Below are 14935 nucleotides of genomic sequence, written 5' to 3' on the forward strand. Positions count from 1 at the left end.
AAGAGACTGCGCAAATACATATATTTAAAGCTCTCCCAAAAAAATACATGGAGAAGCCATCGGAGCTCCCCACTGCTGACTGCAAAACCCCCCCAGCACCTCGGGATCCTGGCTGCTGCAAACTCAAGCGTGTGAGAGGACCACTTGGCCCCCTAAACCTCATTTGCTTTTGACTTCTGGAATGAAGGACCCAGCCCTGTATTCCCTTTCCTGATGCTAATCATAGCAGGGAGAAAAAATGGGGTGGTGGAAAGACTATTATGGGTTTGAAAGAGAATATTGAAGTCTGAGGAAAAGGGGAAATGAGCTCTGGGAACGAAGGGGGGGAGGATGGGGGAAATCAGTCCTGGAGTGTGGGGTGGGGAAGGTTTGGGAGCTATACTGTGGCGGAGGGGGTAGAATAATTTCTCCTTAAGTATTATGGACTAGAGAAGGGAATTGTATGTGCTGGAAATTCTATCCTAGGAGGAGGACTATGCCGCGAGGGGGTTACACAATTAGGGAGAACTATGCCGGGGGTTACAATTAGGGGGGTTGCGCCAGGGGTTACAGTTGGGGGGAAACGGGAGACTATACCGCGAGAGGCTACACAGTGGTGGGGGGAGTATGCCGGGGGTTACAGTTTGGGGAGAACGGGCTATGCCCCGGGGAAAGGGAGGAGATGCCGCGGGGAAAGGGGGGGGTTACAGTTGGAGAAAAGAGGGGCTATGCCGCGGGGAAAGGGGGGTTACAGTTTGGGGGCAACGGGCTATGCCGCGGGCGAGGCTATGCCGCGGGGAAAGGGGGGTTACAGTTGGAAAAAAGGGGGGGCTATGGCGCGGGGAAAGGGAGGGTTACAGTTTGGGGAGAACGGGCTATGCCGCGGGGGAGGCTATGCCGCGGGGAAAGGGGGGTTACAGTTGGAGAAAAGGGGGGCTATGCCGCGGGGAGCTATGGTGCTCCGCCTGCGCGAAGGGGCGGCGCGAGGTGCTCTGAACGAGCCAAGGAGATTTACCGGCTGGGGAAGAGTAATAGGCTCGCGCCGGTGCCGGCCACCCCGGGCTGGGGCTGCGCGGGTCTCCCCGGGGGATGGGAGTATTATGGGCTGGGGCAAGCCTATGGTAAAAACGGAGGTCTGCGCGACACACGCCTCAACCCCGGCCGGAGGTCTTACCTGCAGCGCGGCACAGCCACATTCCCTCCTCCTTGAGCCGAAGCTCTCCAGCTACAGCTCCCGCGGTCAGTTTCCTCCGCAGCGCTGGCTCACCCACCTCACCCCCTCATCTGCCTCCACCAATCAACAGCTGGGATGAATCGGAGTGACAAACCTACTAACCAATAGTAGCGTTCTACTATTCTCCCTTTCCCGCCTCTGTCTCACGGCTCCTCCAATTAGAAGCTGAAGGGGACGGGTCCTAGCTGTTCTGAGAGGCGGATCTTGCCCCAATCCCCCCAATCGGGCTCTAGGGGAGAGTTGGCTCTCTTCCAATGGGAAGCGAGGACAGGGATTCAAACGGAATCTGACAGTTCTGAAGACGGGCTCGCTGGGGCTAGCCCGTTGGGGTCTAACGGCAGCAGGGCTGACACAGGCGACTCAGGGCAAAGAGAAGAGAGGACGGCCCCTAGTAGGGGCAATAAGCAGGGGCTGTGGGGGTGGGGCAGCAGAGGGAGCATAGAGTATCCCGTGGTGGGGGCGGGGGAGTGGGGGGAGCACAGGGCCCCCACTGGTAGGGGAAAAGAAGGGGGAGGAGAACAAGGACCCCAGTGGCGGGAGAGGGAGAAGCACAAGGCCGGGGGGGCAGTGGTAGGGGAGAGCACAAGGCCCCCACTGGTAAGGAGTGGGGGAGTACAGGGCACGTAGTGGGGGGGCGGGTACAGGGTTTACAGAGGGGGGTGTTGGAGCCTGGAGGGAGCAGCAGGGTGGGAAAGGGGAGTCAATCTCCAGGGGAAGGGAGGGGTGCAGGTATAGGGCTGGCCCCTGAGGGAGGGGGCAGTGAGTGTGGGAAAAGCAGCTGAAGGGGAACAGTCCCTGGGGCGATTCTGAGAGAGAGGGAGCTGAAGAAGTGGAGGCAGGGATAGGAGCAGCTAAAGGGGCCTGGTGGTCACTTTGCCCTCAGAGAAGCAAGGAGCACCCTCAGCGCCCTCTGGGAAGAGGGGACAGACCCTTTCGGTCGAGAGCCATCATGTCCACGAGTGGTTTTACCTTCAAGGACAGGTGTGTGTCCGTGCTCTGCTGCAGATTCTGCCAGCAGGTGCTGAGCTCGCGGGGGATGAAGGCCGTGCTGCTGGCAAACACAGAGATCGACCTGTACTCCACCGACATCCCACCCACCAGGTAAGTCCTCTTCCTTTGCCACCTGCAGGCATCGCAACAGCTGACTAATGTTACAGTAGCCCACAACGACCTTAATCAGTAGGAATACCCCATCGTGTTAGGTACCATGCAAACCATTAAGAAGGCCCAGTTCCTACCCCTCAGATCTCAGTCTACTCCTTATAATTGTATATGACAGATAAGCAAACATTATTATTTCCATTTTACAAAAACAGGAACTGAGGAACAGTCCAAACACAGCATGGTACTTTAAAAATATATATATACAAACTCTACATAATAAACAAGACTCATTTCTTCTCAACTTTTAAAATGTGGAATTTTCTTGGTGTTTGGCTTTAAATATTTTCCTGTGGCAATCACTGTAGGTTGTATTTAAGAGCCTTAGGGAAAGTAACTAACTTTTAAACAGAAGTGAAAGTGACTTGAAAGTGTCAGTGTCACTCCTGTTTCAAGTCAGTATCTAGTCTATTTTTGTTTGTAGTAGGGTAACACCTCCAGACAGGTGCAGTATAAACTTGGGGGGGCTTTGCCCCAGACTAGTAGGATGTTTCCAACAGTTAAATTATCTATTCCAAGCTTGGTGGGCTGCAAATAAGTAGTGTAAATAATAGAAAAATCTGGATTACTTTCTACAATTGTTGTTCAACAGCTAATAAAGTAAGAATATACATTAAAATTATTTTAAACCTAACCCATGTCCCTTATGTGATTTGCCACAAGATGTCAGAATGTGTTAGTATTACATCTGGAAATGCATCTCAGCCCTGATCCTCATTCTGCTTCTTTACCCTTAAGGCCACACACTCTCCCAGCTAGTGACTCTGATCAGTGGTTCTGAACCAGGGGGTACATGTAGCCCTGAGGGTACACAGAGGTCTTTCAGGGGGCACATCAACTCATGTAGATATTTGACTGGTTTTACAACAGGTTGCATAAAAAGCACTAGCAAAGTCAGTACAAACTAGAATTTCAGACAGATAATGACTTGTTTATACGGCTTTATATACTATGCATTGAAATGTAAGTACAATATTTATATTCCAATTGATTTTATAATTCTGATAAAAATGACAAAGTAAGCAATGTTTCAATAGTAGTGTGCTGTGTCACTTTTGTATTTTTATGTCTGATTTTGTAAGCAACTAGTTTAAGTGAGGTGAAACTTGGTGGTACGCAAGACAAATCAGACTCCTAAAAGGGGTACAGTAGTCTGGAAAGGTTGAGAGCCACTGAATTAGATGATGGATAATAAGATTGTTCATTGACATAGCTTGAATGTACCTCCAGCCTGACAAAAATAAATGTGGGTTTTTCAGTGGCTCTGTAAAAATGTCACTACAATCAAATACAACTACTTTCTCTGTTTCAAGTCAAATTTGTTTATTTTATCGATAAAAACATGTTTTTACTCTTAATAGTGCAGGAACCAATATCAGTCAGGGAAAGCAAGCTGTATTCTGTTTGGCCTCATAGATCAACAGAATTGTTGAGTGCATTAACTGGTGAAGATGAAAGAAGCAGAAAGAATCCAATTTGACTTTCAGAGTTAAGCAAGGACAGGAATTAAAGAAAAAAATTCTTTGTTACTTGATCAAACATAAGCTGGAGCAGAGGATGAGTAACTATGGGAAAGCCATATTTAAATATTAAATAGTAAATTAAATATTAGGAAAATATAAATTACAAATCATTAATCTGCAAGCACGAGTTAAAAGGAGATAAACTAAGATGGGCTAAAATTAATTTTAAAAAAAGGTTCATTTTTTAAACACATTCTAATCACTAAGCCATTGTTCTGTGGTCTCATTTGAGATTTACAATAAATACCTAGTTCCTGGCACAGATGTTCTAAACTGGTGTAAAATGTCTTTTATACAATGCTAGTTGTCAAACTTGAGTTAAAGCCATCTGTGTGGTTACAAATGTAATCCATACTTTTAGTGTACAATTAAAAACTTTAACTACAAAAATGAGTTTATGAAAGTCTGTAACCCACATATTTCAGTACGAAGTTAAAATAGCAATGTGTGTTTTAGTGACTCAGGAAATGATATCCTGGTATGTGATTTCCTGATACTATAATAATTGATGTTTTTTTCCATGGCAAATGGTTTGGTCAGGGCTGAGTGGTTAGATTTGGAGTAGGAGCTAATGTATTGAGGATCTAAATTATAAGAATAAATCAAAATAGGAAACATGCAGACTCTTAAGTAAACTTATCTCTGCATACAGGGCAGAAGTTCAACTCTCAGGACTGTTTTTCCCACCCGTTAACAGAATGAATGGAAGCACTCATGTTGGACATGGAGCACTCAGCTCAGTACATACCAACTTAGGTAAACAAATTGCCCCTTTTCTCACAAAGTCTTTACCTACATTACCATTGCTGCTGTTCTAACAGTGGAAATGCTAGTGTAAACCAGTTATTCTATCATCTCATCTAACACAGCTTAAAGTAGGGTCTGCACAATACTACATTTGGAATGCCAGTGGCTGCCTACACTAGTGCTCCAACTGGTGGAAAACTAGGAAGGATTGCAAGGTCAAAGAGTTGTAAAATAGGAAAGATCAGTTTGCTTTGAAAATATTAGTTTGTGTCCATTTACAAAAAGAGAGCCAATTAAAAATGACGGGGGTTGACAACGCTTACCTACCTAAGGTCTACCATAGGAACCCTATTACAGAAGAGTATATGACAATATTAGTTTGCTCTTAACAGCTTTTCTACAGAGGACATTAAAATCAGATGGGTTGGGGTGACATCTGCTTTAGATAATGCTGTCCTACTTTCCAGAAGAAGAAACTGACACACAGATGTTAAGTCTGACAATGGCCTTGTCTGCACTAGGAAACTGACCCAGTGCTAAAGCTGGCTATATCCATAGTAAGGAACTATAGAAGTAGTTCACCAGAGCTACCACCATTGTAGCTGGGAGTCCTGATGTAGACAAAGTGCTTCCAGCCTCTATCACCATCAAGTTTGAAGGTATGTCTGCAGAGCAAAAGCTAGCATGGGCTAGTCTGTCCAAGCTAACTTGAATCCAGCTAGCATGGGTAACAACAGAAGTGCAGAAAGCACAGTACAGGCATCACAGTGGGCTAGCAAGCCAAGTATGCACTACAAAAGACACACTGAAAGTATCTCAGGAAAACTGATGTGGATATCACAAGCTGGGAGAAGCAAGCCACCAACTGACCCCAATAGTGCCACATCCTCCATCAAGCAGTAAGTCGCTTTGAGGAGAAGTGCCTTGCCCTTGAACCTGAAAAGAGAAAGGAGGAAGGAAAAAGAAACTTCTCCCAGCAGGCTGTTGGCCTGACAGGAAATGTCTGTACCTGTTACGGAGGATCTATGATTCTAGGATTGGATTCCTGAGTCATCTGAGGACCCATATGTAAATCCGTGGTAGAGCTCATCCTCGAATCAAGGGATCTCTGATGATGATGTTGATGATGCACCCAAAGTCCATCCCAGACTTGCACTACCCACACAAGCCTGGCTGTGGTGTCTTCACTATTGTTACCTGGGCTAGCTGGATTTAAGGTACCTCTGATAGGATAACCTGTGCACAGCGTTTTCTGTGTTAGACACCGTTAAGTGAGAGTGGTAAAAATGCTGGAAGTTTGTTGCCACCCTACCACTGCTGGAAGACCTATTGTAAAGAACCCTGGTTCCCTGCAGACAAAGATGTAGGGTGTCTGCAACAAGCATAGTAAAATGGTAATGAAAATGGTTAAACTGCAAGTGCAAAGACAGAACTAAAATCAAATCACCTACCATTTCTGAAACTGTGTTGAACACAGTTTGAACCTGTTCACCCTTGCAGTTAAACAACATCTTGCTCCAGGCCAGCTACACCTATTGCTGCTGACACCCATTGTAAATAGGCACGTTTCTTAGTGTAGACAAAGATAGTGAATTGCTAACTGAACCCAATGGTATAGTTGGTAACTGAGTTCACTCCCTGTATAAAGACTAATTATCATCTCTAAGTACTAGTGTGGAGCCCATTTCCCTGGACTGAAGCCTTATGGTCTAGTTGAAATGGTTAGCTCTGGACTGACTGTTTGCATGGAACTAGGACACCAACAAAGCAGCTCTTGAGCCTTGCTGATGTTAACCTCTGTGGGCCAGTTCATTGAGTTGCATAAAACCAGATAATCCTCATATTCTGAAACAATCCAGAAAAAGTTAGCCATCATCCTCATATAAAGCAGGAAAAATTAAATATATAGAGCAAAGCCATTAAAGGGACTTTGTCAGCTAGCTTGTAACTTTATTTTCTGCCTGCGTGTAATATTTTTAGAAGTTTAAGATGTAAATAAGCCTACTCTAAAATTGAGTTTCAATTACTGTAATTCATTTTTAAAGCAGAATCTGACGGGTACTTCCCACTAATTTCAGGTGGTCAGATTTTTGGTCTAAAGCATTCAATTATGCTTCATTTTTAATTACTGTACAGCACATTCTGCTTGGATTGTAGTGTGCACATATAAGGGACTTGTAGATCCCATCAACCACTTATGAACCTCAGCTGCTACAAGTTTCACAGGTGCTCCTTTAAGTCCCTGTATAGCAGTAAATGCCCATACTATAGGTCCGAGGAGAAGCCCTCACTGGCCATCAAAAAGATGGTAGAATTAAAAAGCATATTGCTACATGTATAACCTGGTGAAGTGAAGAGTGTCTCAAGACAGCGCCTGGATTGGTCTCACTGTAGACCAACTTCAAGTATGGAGAAAAAGCACACAGTGGAATAAGATCTTAAAAAAAACCAAACACCACAGCACTCTTGTTTTACAGCACTGATGACTAACTCAGTGCAAACTGCAGAGTATAGCATTGCTTGGGATGAAGTGTCATCTTGAGATTCTTGTGAGCAATGCCTTTTGATCACTGACTTCACTTGATAAAAATGACCACCACATTGGGTACTTTTATTCCTTTCTATGTAGCAACCAGTTCCAGGAAGTAATCCAGGTTTGGTTTGTTGGTGTGATAACTGGAGATATGCAATTAAGTGACTATGCAGTGGTGTAATGTTCAGCATTATTGGTATTATTCCTCACATGGTTTGTCAGGCTCTTCAAAGTTGTGTTGAAAGTATCTTTATTCTACCTCCTCTGCCTCTTTTGCTATTTAATGGTGCCCTCAAATAGCTGCTGTATACTAGTGGTCTGCTATTCTTCCTCTTACTTTGTGAAGAGAGTCAGCTATGTTAATATTTGAAGTACATTCACTTAGCATTGGGATTCAACTGAAATCTGTGTTGAGTAGATGACCCTAGACAATAGAGTATTATGGTATCCTACTGGACAACTAGAGGTGAGTTGTTGAGGCAGCATTTTAAGAGGTAGGGAGAGGTACCGCAGGGCTAATGTGCTAGCACTCCATCACTCCACTCACAGATTTGAGATCTGCCTGCTTTCTGGGCCCTAGTGTAAGAATAGGGATTGTGTAATCAAAAGCTGGGATTTTTAAATTGCTGCCGGGACAGACCTGTGGTTCCTTCAATAGCATTTTGTGTTCTTATGCTGGAATTTAGGTATGCAGTCCTAAGCTCGACAACTAGCGTCCTTGGGCAGCAGAAGTATTATGTGGCTGATATCCCTCTCAGTCCCTTGAGCTGTATGAACCAATGCAATAGCAGCCTCCTCAGCTCAAGAGGGAAATGGTGGTCCCAGCAGAATCTTCTTTAGAACCAAGCAACCACATATACTAAAGCAATGCTCCTAGTGGAGGGTAGCAGGTTCCTGAAAGCTAGCATGGGCACACTGTGGTGCTGGCTCAGGGTGTGCTGGTGGAATATATAAGAATCTTTGCTGTCTTGATACTACTATGCTTGGTGATACAGGGAGATTGGATGAGAGCAGATAGGTGTTTGTAAATGGAAATAGAAAAGAACTTCAAACAGTGGTTTGTTGGAATTCTACCTTACAGCAAGAGCAGGTGGCTGGGTGAAGTTATGTTAAATGTCTAAACTATTCCTGGGACACTTTTTCTCCTCTAGTACTGTTGACTTCATTGGAAGCTGCTATTTCACTGACATCTGCAAATGCAAACTGAAGAACATTGCATGTTTAAAATGGTAAGTAATACTATTTCAGTGTGACTCGTAATCATACAAGCACCCACTCTGCAATGCATGTGTTCCAGCAACAACACTGCAGCATCTCATTACCGACCACTAGAGTGCAAGCGCTTGGGTCACAAATTAAGTGAATTTGATATAACATTGCTCGGTGGAGACTTGGCCGCACCACCTTTGGACATGACTGTTAGTCGGTCATTGTAAAAGTTCCTTGCAGAAATGCATGGGACAATGCGTATCAAGGCTAAGGTGGTGTTGTATAGCAAACTTGCACAGCACCTGACTGACTCCAGAGAGACTGCTTCAGTATTGATTTGAGATAGTTGTGTGAATAAAGTCACAATGAAATGCAGTTACTCATATCTTTTATTTTACTAAAACAGATACAGTGGAGAACTCCTATTTTATGAACTAATGGGGGATTCAGAGTTCATAAAATTGAACATCTCAGTTACAGTAGGTTTGTATAACAGGTTCATGAAATTGAGGTTCTCCTGTAAAGAGAACATGCTGTTGGCAGACTTGCTCTTCACTAGCAGATGGAAAAAATTAACATGAAAGTTCCTGGAGTTTGTTGTTTGTTTTTATTGATGCCTGATACTTAAGATACTGTTCCTTTAAAAAAAATTCTGCTAAACTGCTCAAAAGGGTCGCTTATCTGTTTTATGCCTAAAATTTCAGCTTGCTCAGATTTGAACTTGGACAGGAAGGTTCTTGGATTAAAAATAACAAGGTGGTTTTTTTGAGAGACTTGGCTAGCAAGGAATTCTGGTTTGTCCAGATGCTGAAATAGAAAACACACACTTTCTTCTGGGTGTGCTCCTGAGAGTGAAAGGATTCTACCAAAGGTAAATTAATTGGGCTATAATCTGTTCCTACTCAAACCCTTAATTTCCATTTATTTCAATGGAGCAGAATCACGCTCATATATACACCAACCTAATTACTTAGCTCTTATAACCTAATTACTTAGCTTTTCATGGATCCCATTGTACCATCAGTTTTAAGGAGAACTCTCCATTGACTTCACACGGAGTTCTATTTTAAACCAAACAATCAGATTCCATGATAGATTCAACAAATTTCACTGACTTAAGTTAAAGTACACTCGGGTAACAGACAGAATTTTGTTCTCTGCAATAAGACAAGACTCCCTGTCTCAGAAACATAAATCTTGTGCAACTCCACACACACCCTCTTTCTCTAAGTAAATATATTCAGATACTTTTTGCACCACTTGTTTAAAAACTCGCCTTTAATTTTCCCCAGATAAGAATATTATACCCATTTGCTTAGTTGGTTCTTCATTGCAAACTGGCTTTCATCCACGAACTTACATGATCATTATTTTGTTTGTTTGCTGTTCTAGTGGCAATGTTGTAGGTTACCATGTGATTGCTCCATGCAAACCTTGCCTGCTGTCCTGTAACAATGGCCATTTCTGGATGTTTCACAGCTAAGCAGTCTTTGGTATAAACAGACTAGACTCTTCTGGTAAGGAACTCTTTATTCTGAACAGGGAAGTTCTATTTAACTCACCGGTGTCATAAGCATAATTCCTAATTCTGAACCTTAGAGTCCAAAATGTGGGGGCCTGCATGAAACCTCCAAGCTTAATTACCAGCTTGGATCTGATAGCGCTCACCAAGCCAAAAATTTCCAGTGTTTGCTCACTCTGGTCTCCCAAACCTTCCCTGGGGACCCCAAGACTCAAGATGCCCTGAGTCTTACCACAAAGAGAAATAACCCCCCTCCCTGTCTTCTCTTACTTCCTCCCCAGGCTTCCCCTCCGTGATTATCCTGGAAGATTACTGTACTTAACTCCTTGAATTACAAACAAGAGGGCAATTTACCTTCCCCCCTCCTTCTTTTTCCCCCTCCAGTCTTTCCCTGAGAGAGACCGTAATCCTGCACAGGGATCTATGCCTAGAGCCTCACTTAGAAAAGAAAATCCAACAGGTTTTAAAAAGAAAAGCGTTATGTAAAAAGAAAGAAAAGACATAAAAATGGTCTCTGTATCAAGTTAACAATATACAGGATCAATTGCTTAAAAGAAAAATATGAATAAACAGCCTTATTCAAAAAGAAATACAATTTAAACATTCAGCAACACACACATGTAAATACAAAGAAACCAATTAAAGCCTATTTTTTTCTACGTTGTACTCACAACTTGGAAACTGAAGATTAGAAGCTTGAAGACAAAAGATCCCTCTCATAGCCGAGAGACAGACCGGAGACACAGACAAAGGGACACACACCCAAACATTCCCTCCGTGAGCTTTTAAAAATCTTGTTTCCTGATTGGTCCTCTGGTCAGGTGTTTGGTTCCCTTTTGTTAACCCTTTACAGGTGAAAGAAACATTAACCCTTAGTTATGTGTTTATGACAACCAGAGAGTTAACTGGTAACTTCCTCCCTTTCCCCCAATAGCAAGGTGTCTCAAAGCATATGCTGTTTACTTAAGGTATATAGCAAGTTTATACTGAGTTGCCTTTCCAGCAGAGAGGCTTGTGGGGGAAGGAATGCTGTATGAGGAAACTATTCATGTCACCTGGAGCTTAAAGTATCTAAAATGCAATATTAGGCTACCTCAAGTTTGTGAAGCTTTATATAAAAAACACTCACTGGGCTGTAAGATTAATTGATCAGAAAATTTCCTCTAGCCTCTTGCTGAGGGGAATTGGGATTTTGTGAGGCAATATTGTTATGCAAACTGCACAAATACAAGTGTGAATGCAGAGCCACAGGATACTATTTATAGTAGCGTGTGTAGCTTCACTGTGCTATTAAGCAACCCTCAACTGACTATTATTCTGAGTTGAGCTCTGTTGTCACTGTGACCCTATATAACTTTTTTCTGTCGATCCCCATTAGCTTAGGCTGAGGTTACAACTGATAACTTGCTCTTACTATTTAGTTCGCTTGAGTTCCTTTTAAACAACTGCTTGGCACACAAACTTCAAGTATCTAACATAATCAATCCTTCTGGATCTTCCCAAAGTATGTGGCCTTTTACTAGACCATCTATATTTCTGTTTCTCATACACAAGATTAGTTAGTTTAAACACTTTCACAATGTCATCTGTGCCTCAAACCAACACAATTAATGTAACCCAGCCGTAAGGGGATTACCAATAGCAACATGATTATTTCATGTAACTCTTCATACAGGACTTACTACTATCGTCTAGTTCAAAATGATATTTCTAAAAATCCTTTTTGAATAAAAATAGAAAATAAGACAACATTGCCTAGGTCTAGGTTATTTCATCTAATAGGTTTTTCAAGGACTAGAGCCATTCATTTTGTGGCAATGAATTCAGTTTTTAATCTAACTCAAACGAGGTCAGAATACAAATTAAGTTATTTACAATCCTTTTTTTCCAGGTGTGAATTTACTGCTTTGGGGCAATTTACCAGATTTGGATGAAAGCACTGATGAAGACCTGTCCGGCATCTCTGAGGAAGAGTATATCAGATAAATATTATCAGCAGTGTATTCCCTTGTTACCTTGTATTGCAGCTTTCTTCCCACTGTCTTAATGTACAAACTCAAGCAATACAGTAAACGAGAAGGCTGGCAAACTGTTTTTCAAAAAGGGTATAAGCTGTCTTAGTCCAATGTAACATGCCTTATAAGAATCCCTCTTAGCTTTAAAATGCACCTATCTGGAAAATGAATGACATACAGGTGGCCGCTACCTCTGGTTTTAGGGCTATTTTGTTCTTATAGTTCTAAGTCTTAACAGCTGCAGGTAAGGAAAACACAGGCTTTGACACTTCTACAAGTACCAGCTGCTGCCTGTTTTTCCTTCCTAAATAACAGCTCGGTTGTGGATCAAAAGTCTTGGTATCACTGAAAGGAATTTAATTTTTACCTTTAGGCTAGTGCTATTGAGGAATAGTTACTCTGGGTGAGCTGTGACATTAAGAAGAGAATTCTGTGGGCTCCAGTTATGCCTCCTTCTGGACTCTGCCTTTTCTCTCTTCCCATTCCATCCATAGCCAAGAAGGTGGTATATGCACAGGCTCCTTTGAGGCCACAGTCAAAGCTGTCGAAAGAGTGGTCTAGCAGGGATTGCTGAAACTGTACAGCCATCTGTCTTCATCCTGCTTTGGAGTTGTTTGCTTTTGAAACCCCTAGAGAGATGAGCATTGGGATGCTCCTGAACCTGGGTCTCTCACCTGAGTTTCAGAGTGTACTAAGTACTCAGTTCTGCTAAAACCTCAACTGCATAAGAAATTTATAGAGCGAGTTTTGCTGCCAGTGAACAGAATGGCAGACAAATGGTAAATAAGGAAGTGTGCTGGGAACTGCCACACTTCCCTGCTTTAACTGGAAATGAATCATGTTCAATGAAATATTAGCATAACTATTCTTAAGAAATGTTAAACAGGTGATAGAAACTCCTCTTGCTCTGTAGAAGTCTCCCTATTGCAGTGAAAAACTGAAAGAGGGAGAAAAGGCATAGTTTCCAAGCAAAATAATATGTAATTATGTTTGTATATTTTGTCAGTATTAAATGAGAGGAGCAGTAAGTATGACGCTGGAGTAGCATGTGTGACAAGTTTAGGGCCAGATTCAATAAAATCTCCATCTGGCTCTTGTGCTGATGGAAGGTGGGTAACCCCATAGAGTCGGTGGTGGAAGGTGGAAAGGAGGCAGCCAGACATGGTTTGGAGTGAAATCTGGCTTCAAGAGTACTGTTCTGCTTGCAGCTACAAAATTAACTGCTTCAGCAAGTTTACGTTCTCAGATGAAAAGTTTTCTTGTTTCTAAGGCTAGGAGGTTCTAAGAGAATAACTTTGTAAGGAAAAAACATCTGACCAACAACTTTTAGAAAGATAGACATTTACTTCAGAACAGAAATATTTAATGGGAAGATTTCTGAAGTGACTTATTTTACATTTATGTAAAGAGGGCTCTAGCTAGATGGTGCTTTATATGCCAATTACAGACATATGCATTTCTGAAAATCTCATCTGGACTTACTAGAAGTATCATCAATAGTGGGGCATAAGAACAGCCATACTGCATCAGACCAATGGTCCATCTAGTCAGTATCCTGTCTTCCCACAGTAGCCAATGCCAGGTGCTTCTAAGGCAATGAACAGAACAGGCAATCAGAGTGATCCATCCCTTGTCTTCCACTCACAGCTTCTTAGAAAGTCAAAGAGACTTATGCTCCTGAAGCACTTGGTAAAACCCTACCCACAGTCCCTAAAATGAAGAACCAACAGAGTAAATCTGCAGTTCTGCAATGAGCTCCATGTGGATAGACTCCTCTTCATTTATTTGGGCTCAGTGAACATCAGGACAGTGCCCATTGTGCAAAACCTTTTAGGTTCTGATCCTACAAAGGACTGCCCTGGAAATCTGTGCGTTAAATGAGTTTTTTATCTCACACCGCGATTGTTTGGGACCACTTTGGATAGTCCATTTTTACAAAGCCATTGTTTTATTGTAAACCCCTAGCTACATCCCCAACCAAGATTTATACCAAAAACCACATACTTACTAGCCCTAGAGAAACACTGCCTTAGACACTGAAGAACACAACAGAAAGGTAGTTGCAGGCATCCTGCTCCCTGTAACAAGCCCCTAACGCAAAGCTCATTGGTGTTTTGCAGAAGACAAAGCATTCCATTTATAAACCACATGTAGACTTGGTACATCTGATGAGCTGAAGATACATCACTTGAAAGATGCATTTACAAAAGTGAAGTAGTACATGATAAGGTAGGGTGGATTTCCTGAATCCCACTAAAAGCAACTCCAAGGCTGATATCAAGATTAACATTTTGTGTATTCCCTTTAGGCTCTGAAAAGATGTGGAGAAGGCAAACTCTTGTTTTAATACTTTACTGTATCTGTTCTCAGTTGGTGTTACTACCTCTTCTTCTGTGTTGGCTAAAGTGTGTATTTGCTATTTTTCCGTATTTGGATGTTTTGTTATGACAGTGTGCTGTCTACACGTGCATCAAATAAAAGTTGATTTATACCACATTCTCCTGGGGGATATATTAAGTTCACATTATATAGCTGGGGGATTGTCTAACTTTTATACTTAAGGATACATCTGCAGTGATTAGCTAACAAAAATAATGAAAACATGTTCTAGCGAACTCAGCTCATTTGAAATCATCCCTACTGTGTAAGGACAGTAATGGCCCGATTTTCAAAGTGACTGAGCACCCATTATTCCAGTTAAAGTCAAAGTGAGCTCCCAGCTGCTTAGCACCTTGTCTCTCTCACCAAAGGAAGTTGGTCCAATAAAAAAAAATAGGACTTCACCCACCTTGTCTTCAGCTGTTAGAGACCCTCCACAGGACTCATCTACAGCAGTGTAGCTGGGAAACATCACAAAGTACACAGATGTAGGTTCAGGGTCACAGATTTGGTTTGGAAGAAAAAGTATTTAAAACCTGAATTAAAAATAAACCCACAAGTAAATAGCTTTCTTCAGGACCTTGTGCAACAATGCTGCTGTCAATAGTTTTGCATTTTATTTCCTGTGATGCA

The 14935-nt window shown here is 42.4% G+C and overlaps 1 protein-coding gene across 1 annotated transcript; it reads left to right on the plus strand.

Annotated features, from left to right (window-relative positions):
• Positions 1 to 2058: 2058 nt before the first annotated feature.
• Positions 2059 to 14410, plus strand: FAM72A (family with sequence similarity 72 member A). The gene is made up of 4 exons (XM_032792532.2): positions 2059 to 2314; positions 8329 to 8406; positions 9779 to 9903; positions 11800 to 14410. Exons 1-3 carry the CDS (start codon positions 2163 to 2165, stop codon positions 9867 to 9869), a joined length of 321 nt encoding a protein of 106 aa, XP_032648423.2. The 5' UTR covers positions 2059 to 2162; the 3' UTR covers positions 9870 to 9903; positions 11800 to 14410.
• Positions 14411 to 14935: the final 525 nt, after the last annotated feature.

The sequence above is a fragment of the Chelonoidis abingdonii genome, chromosome 4, assembly GCF_003597395.2.
Source record: "Chelonoidis abingdonii isolate Lonesome George chromosome 4, CheloAbing_2.0, whole genome shotgun sequence".
Taxonomy (NCBI): domain Eukaryota; kingdom Metazoa; phylum Chordata; order Testudines; family Testudinidae; genus Chelonoidis; species Chelonoidis abingdonii.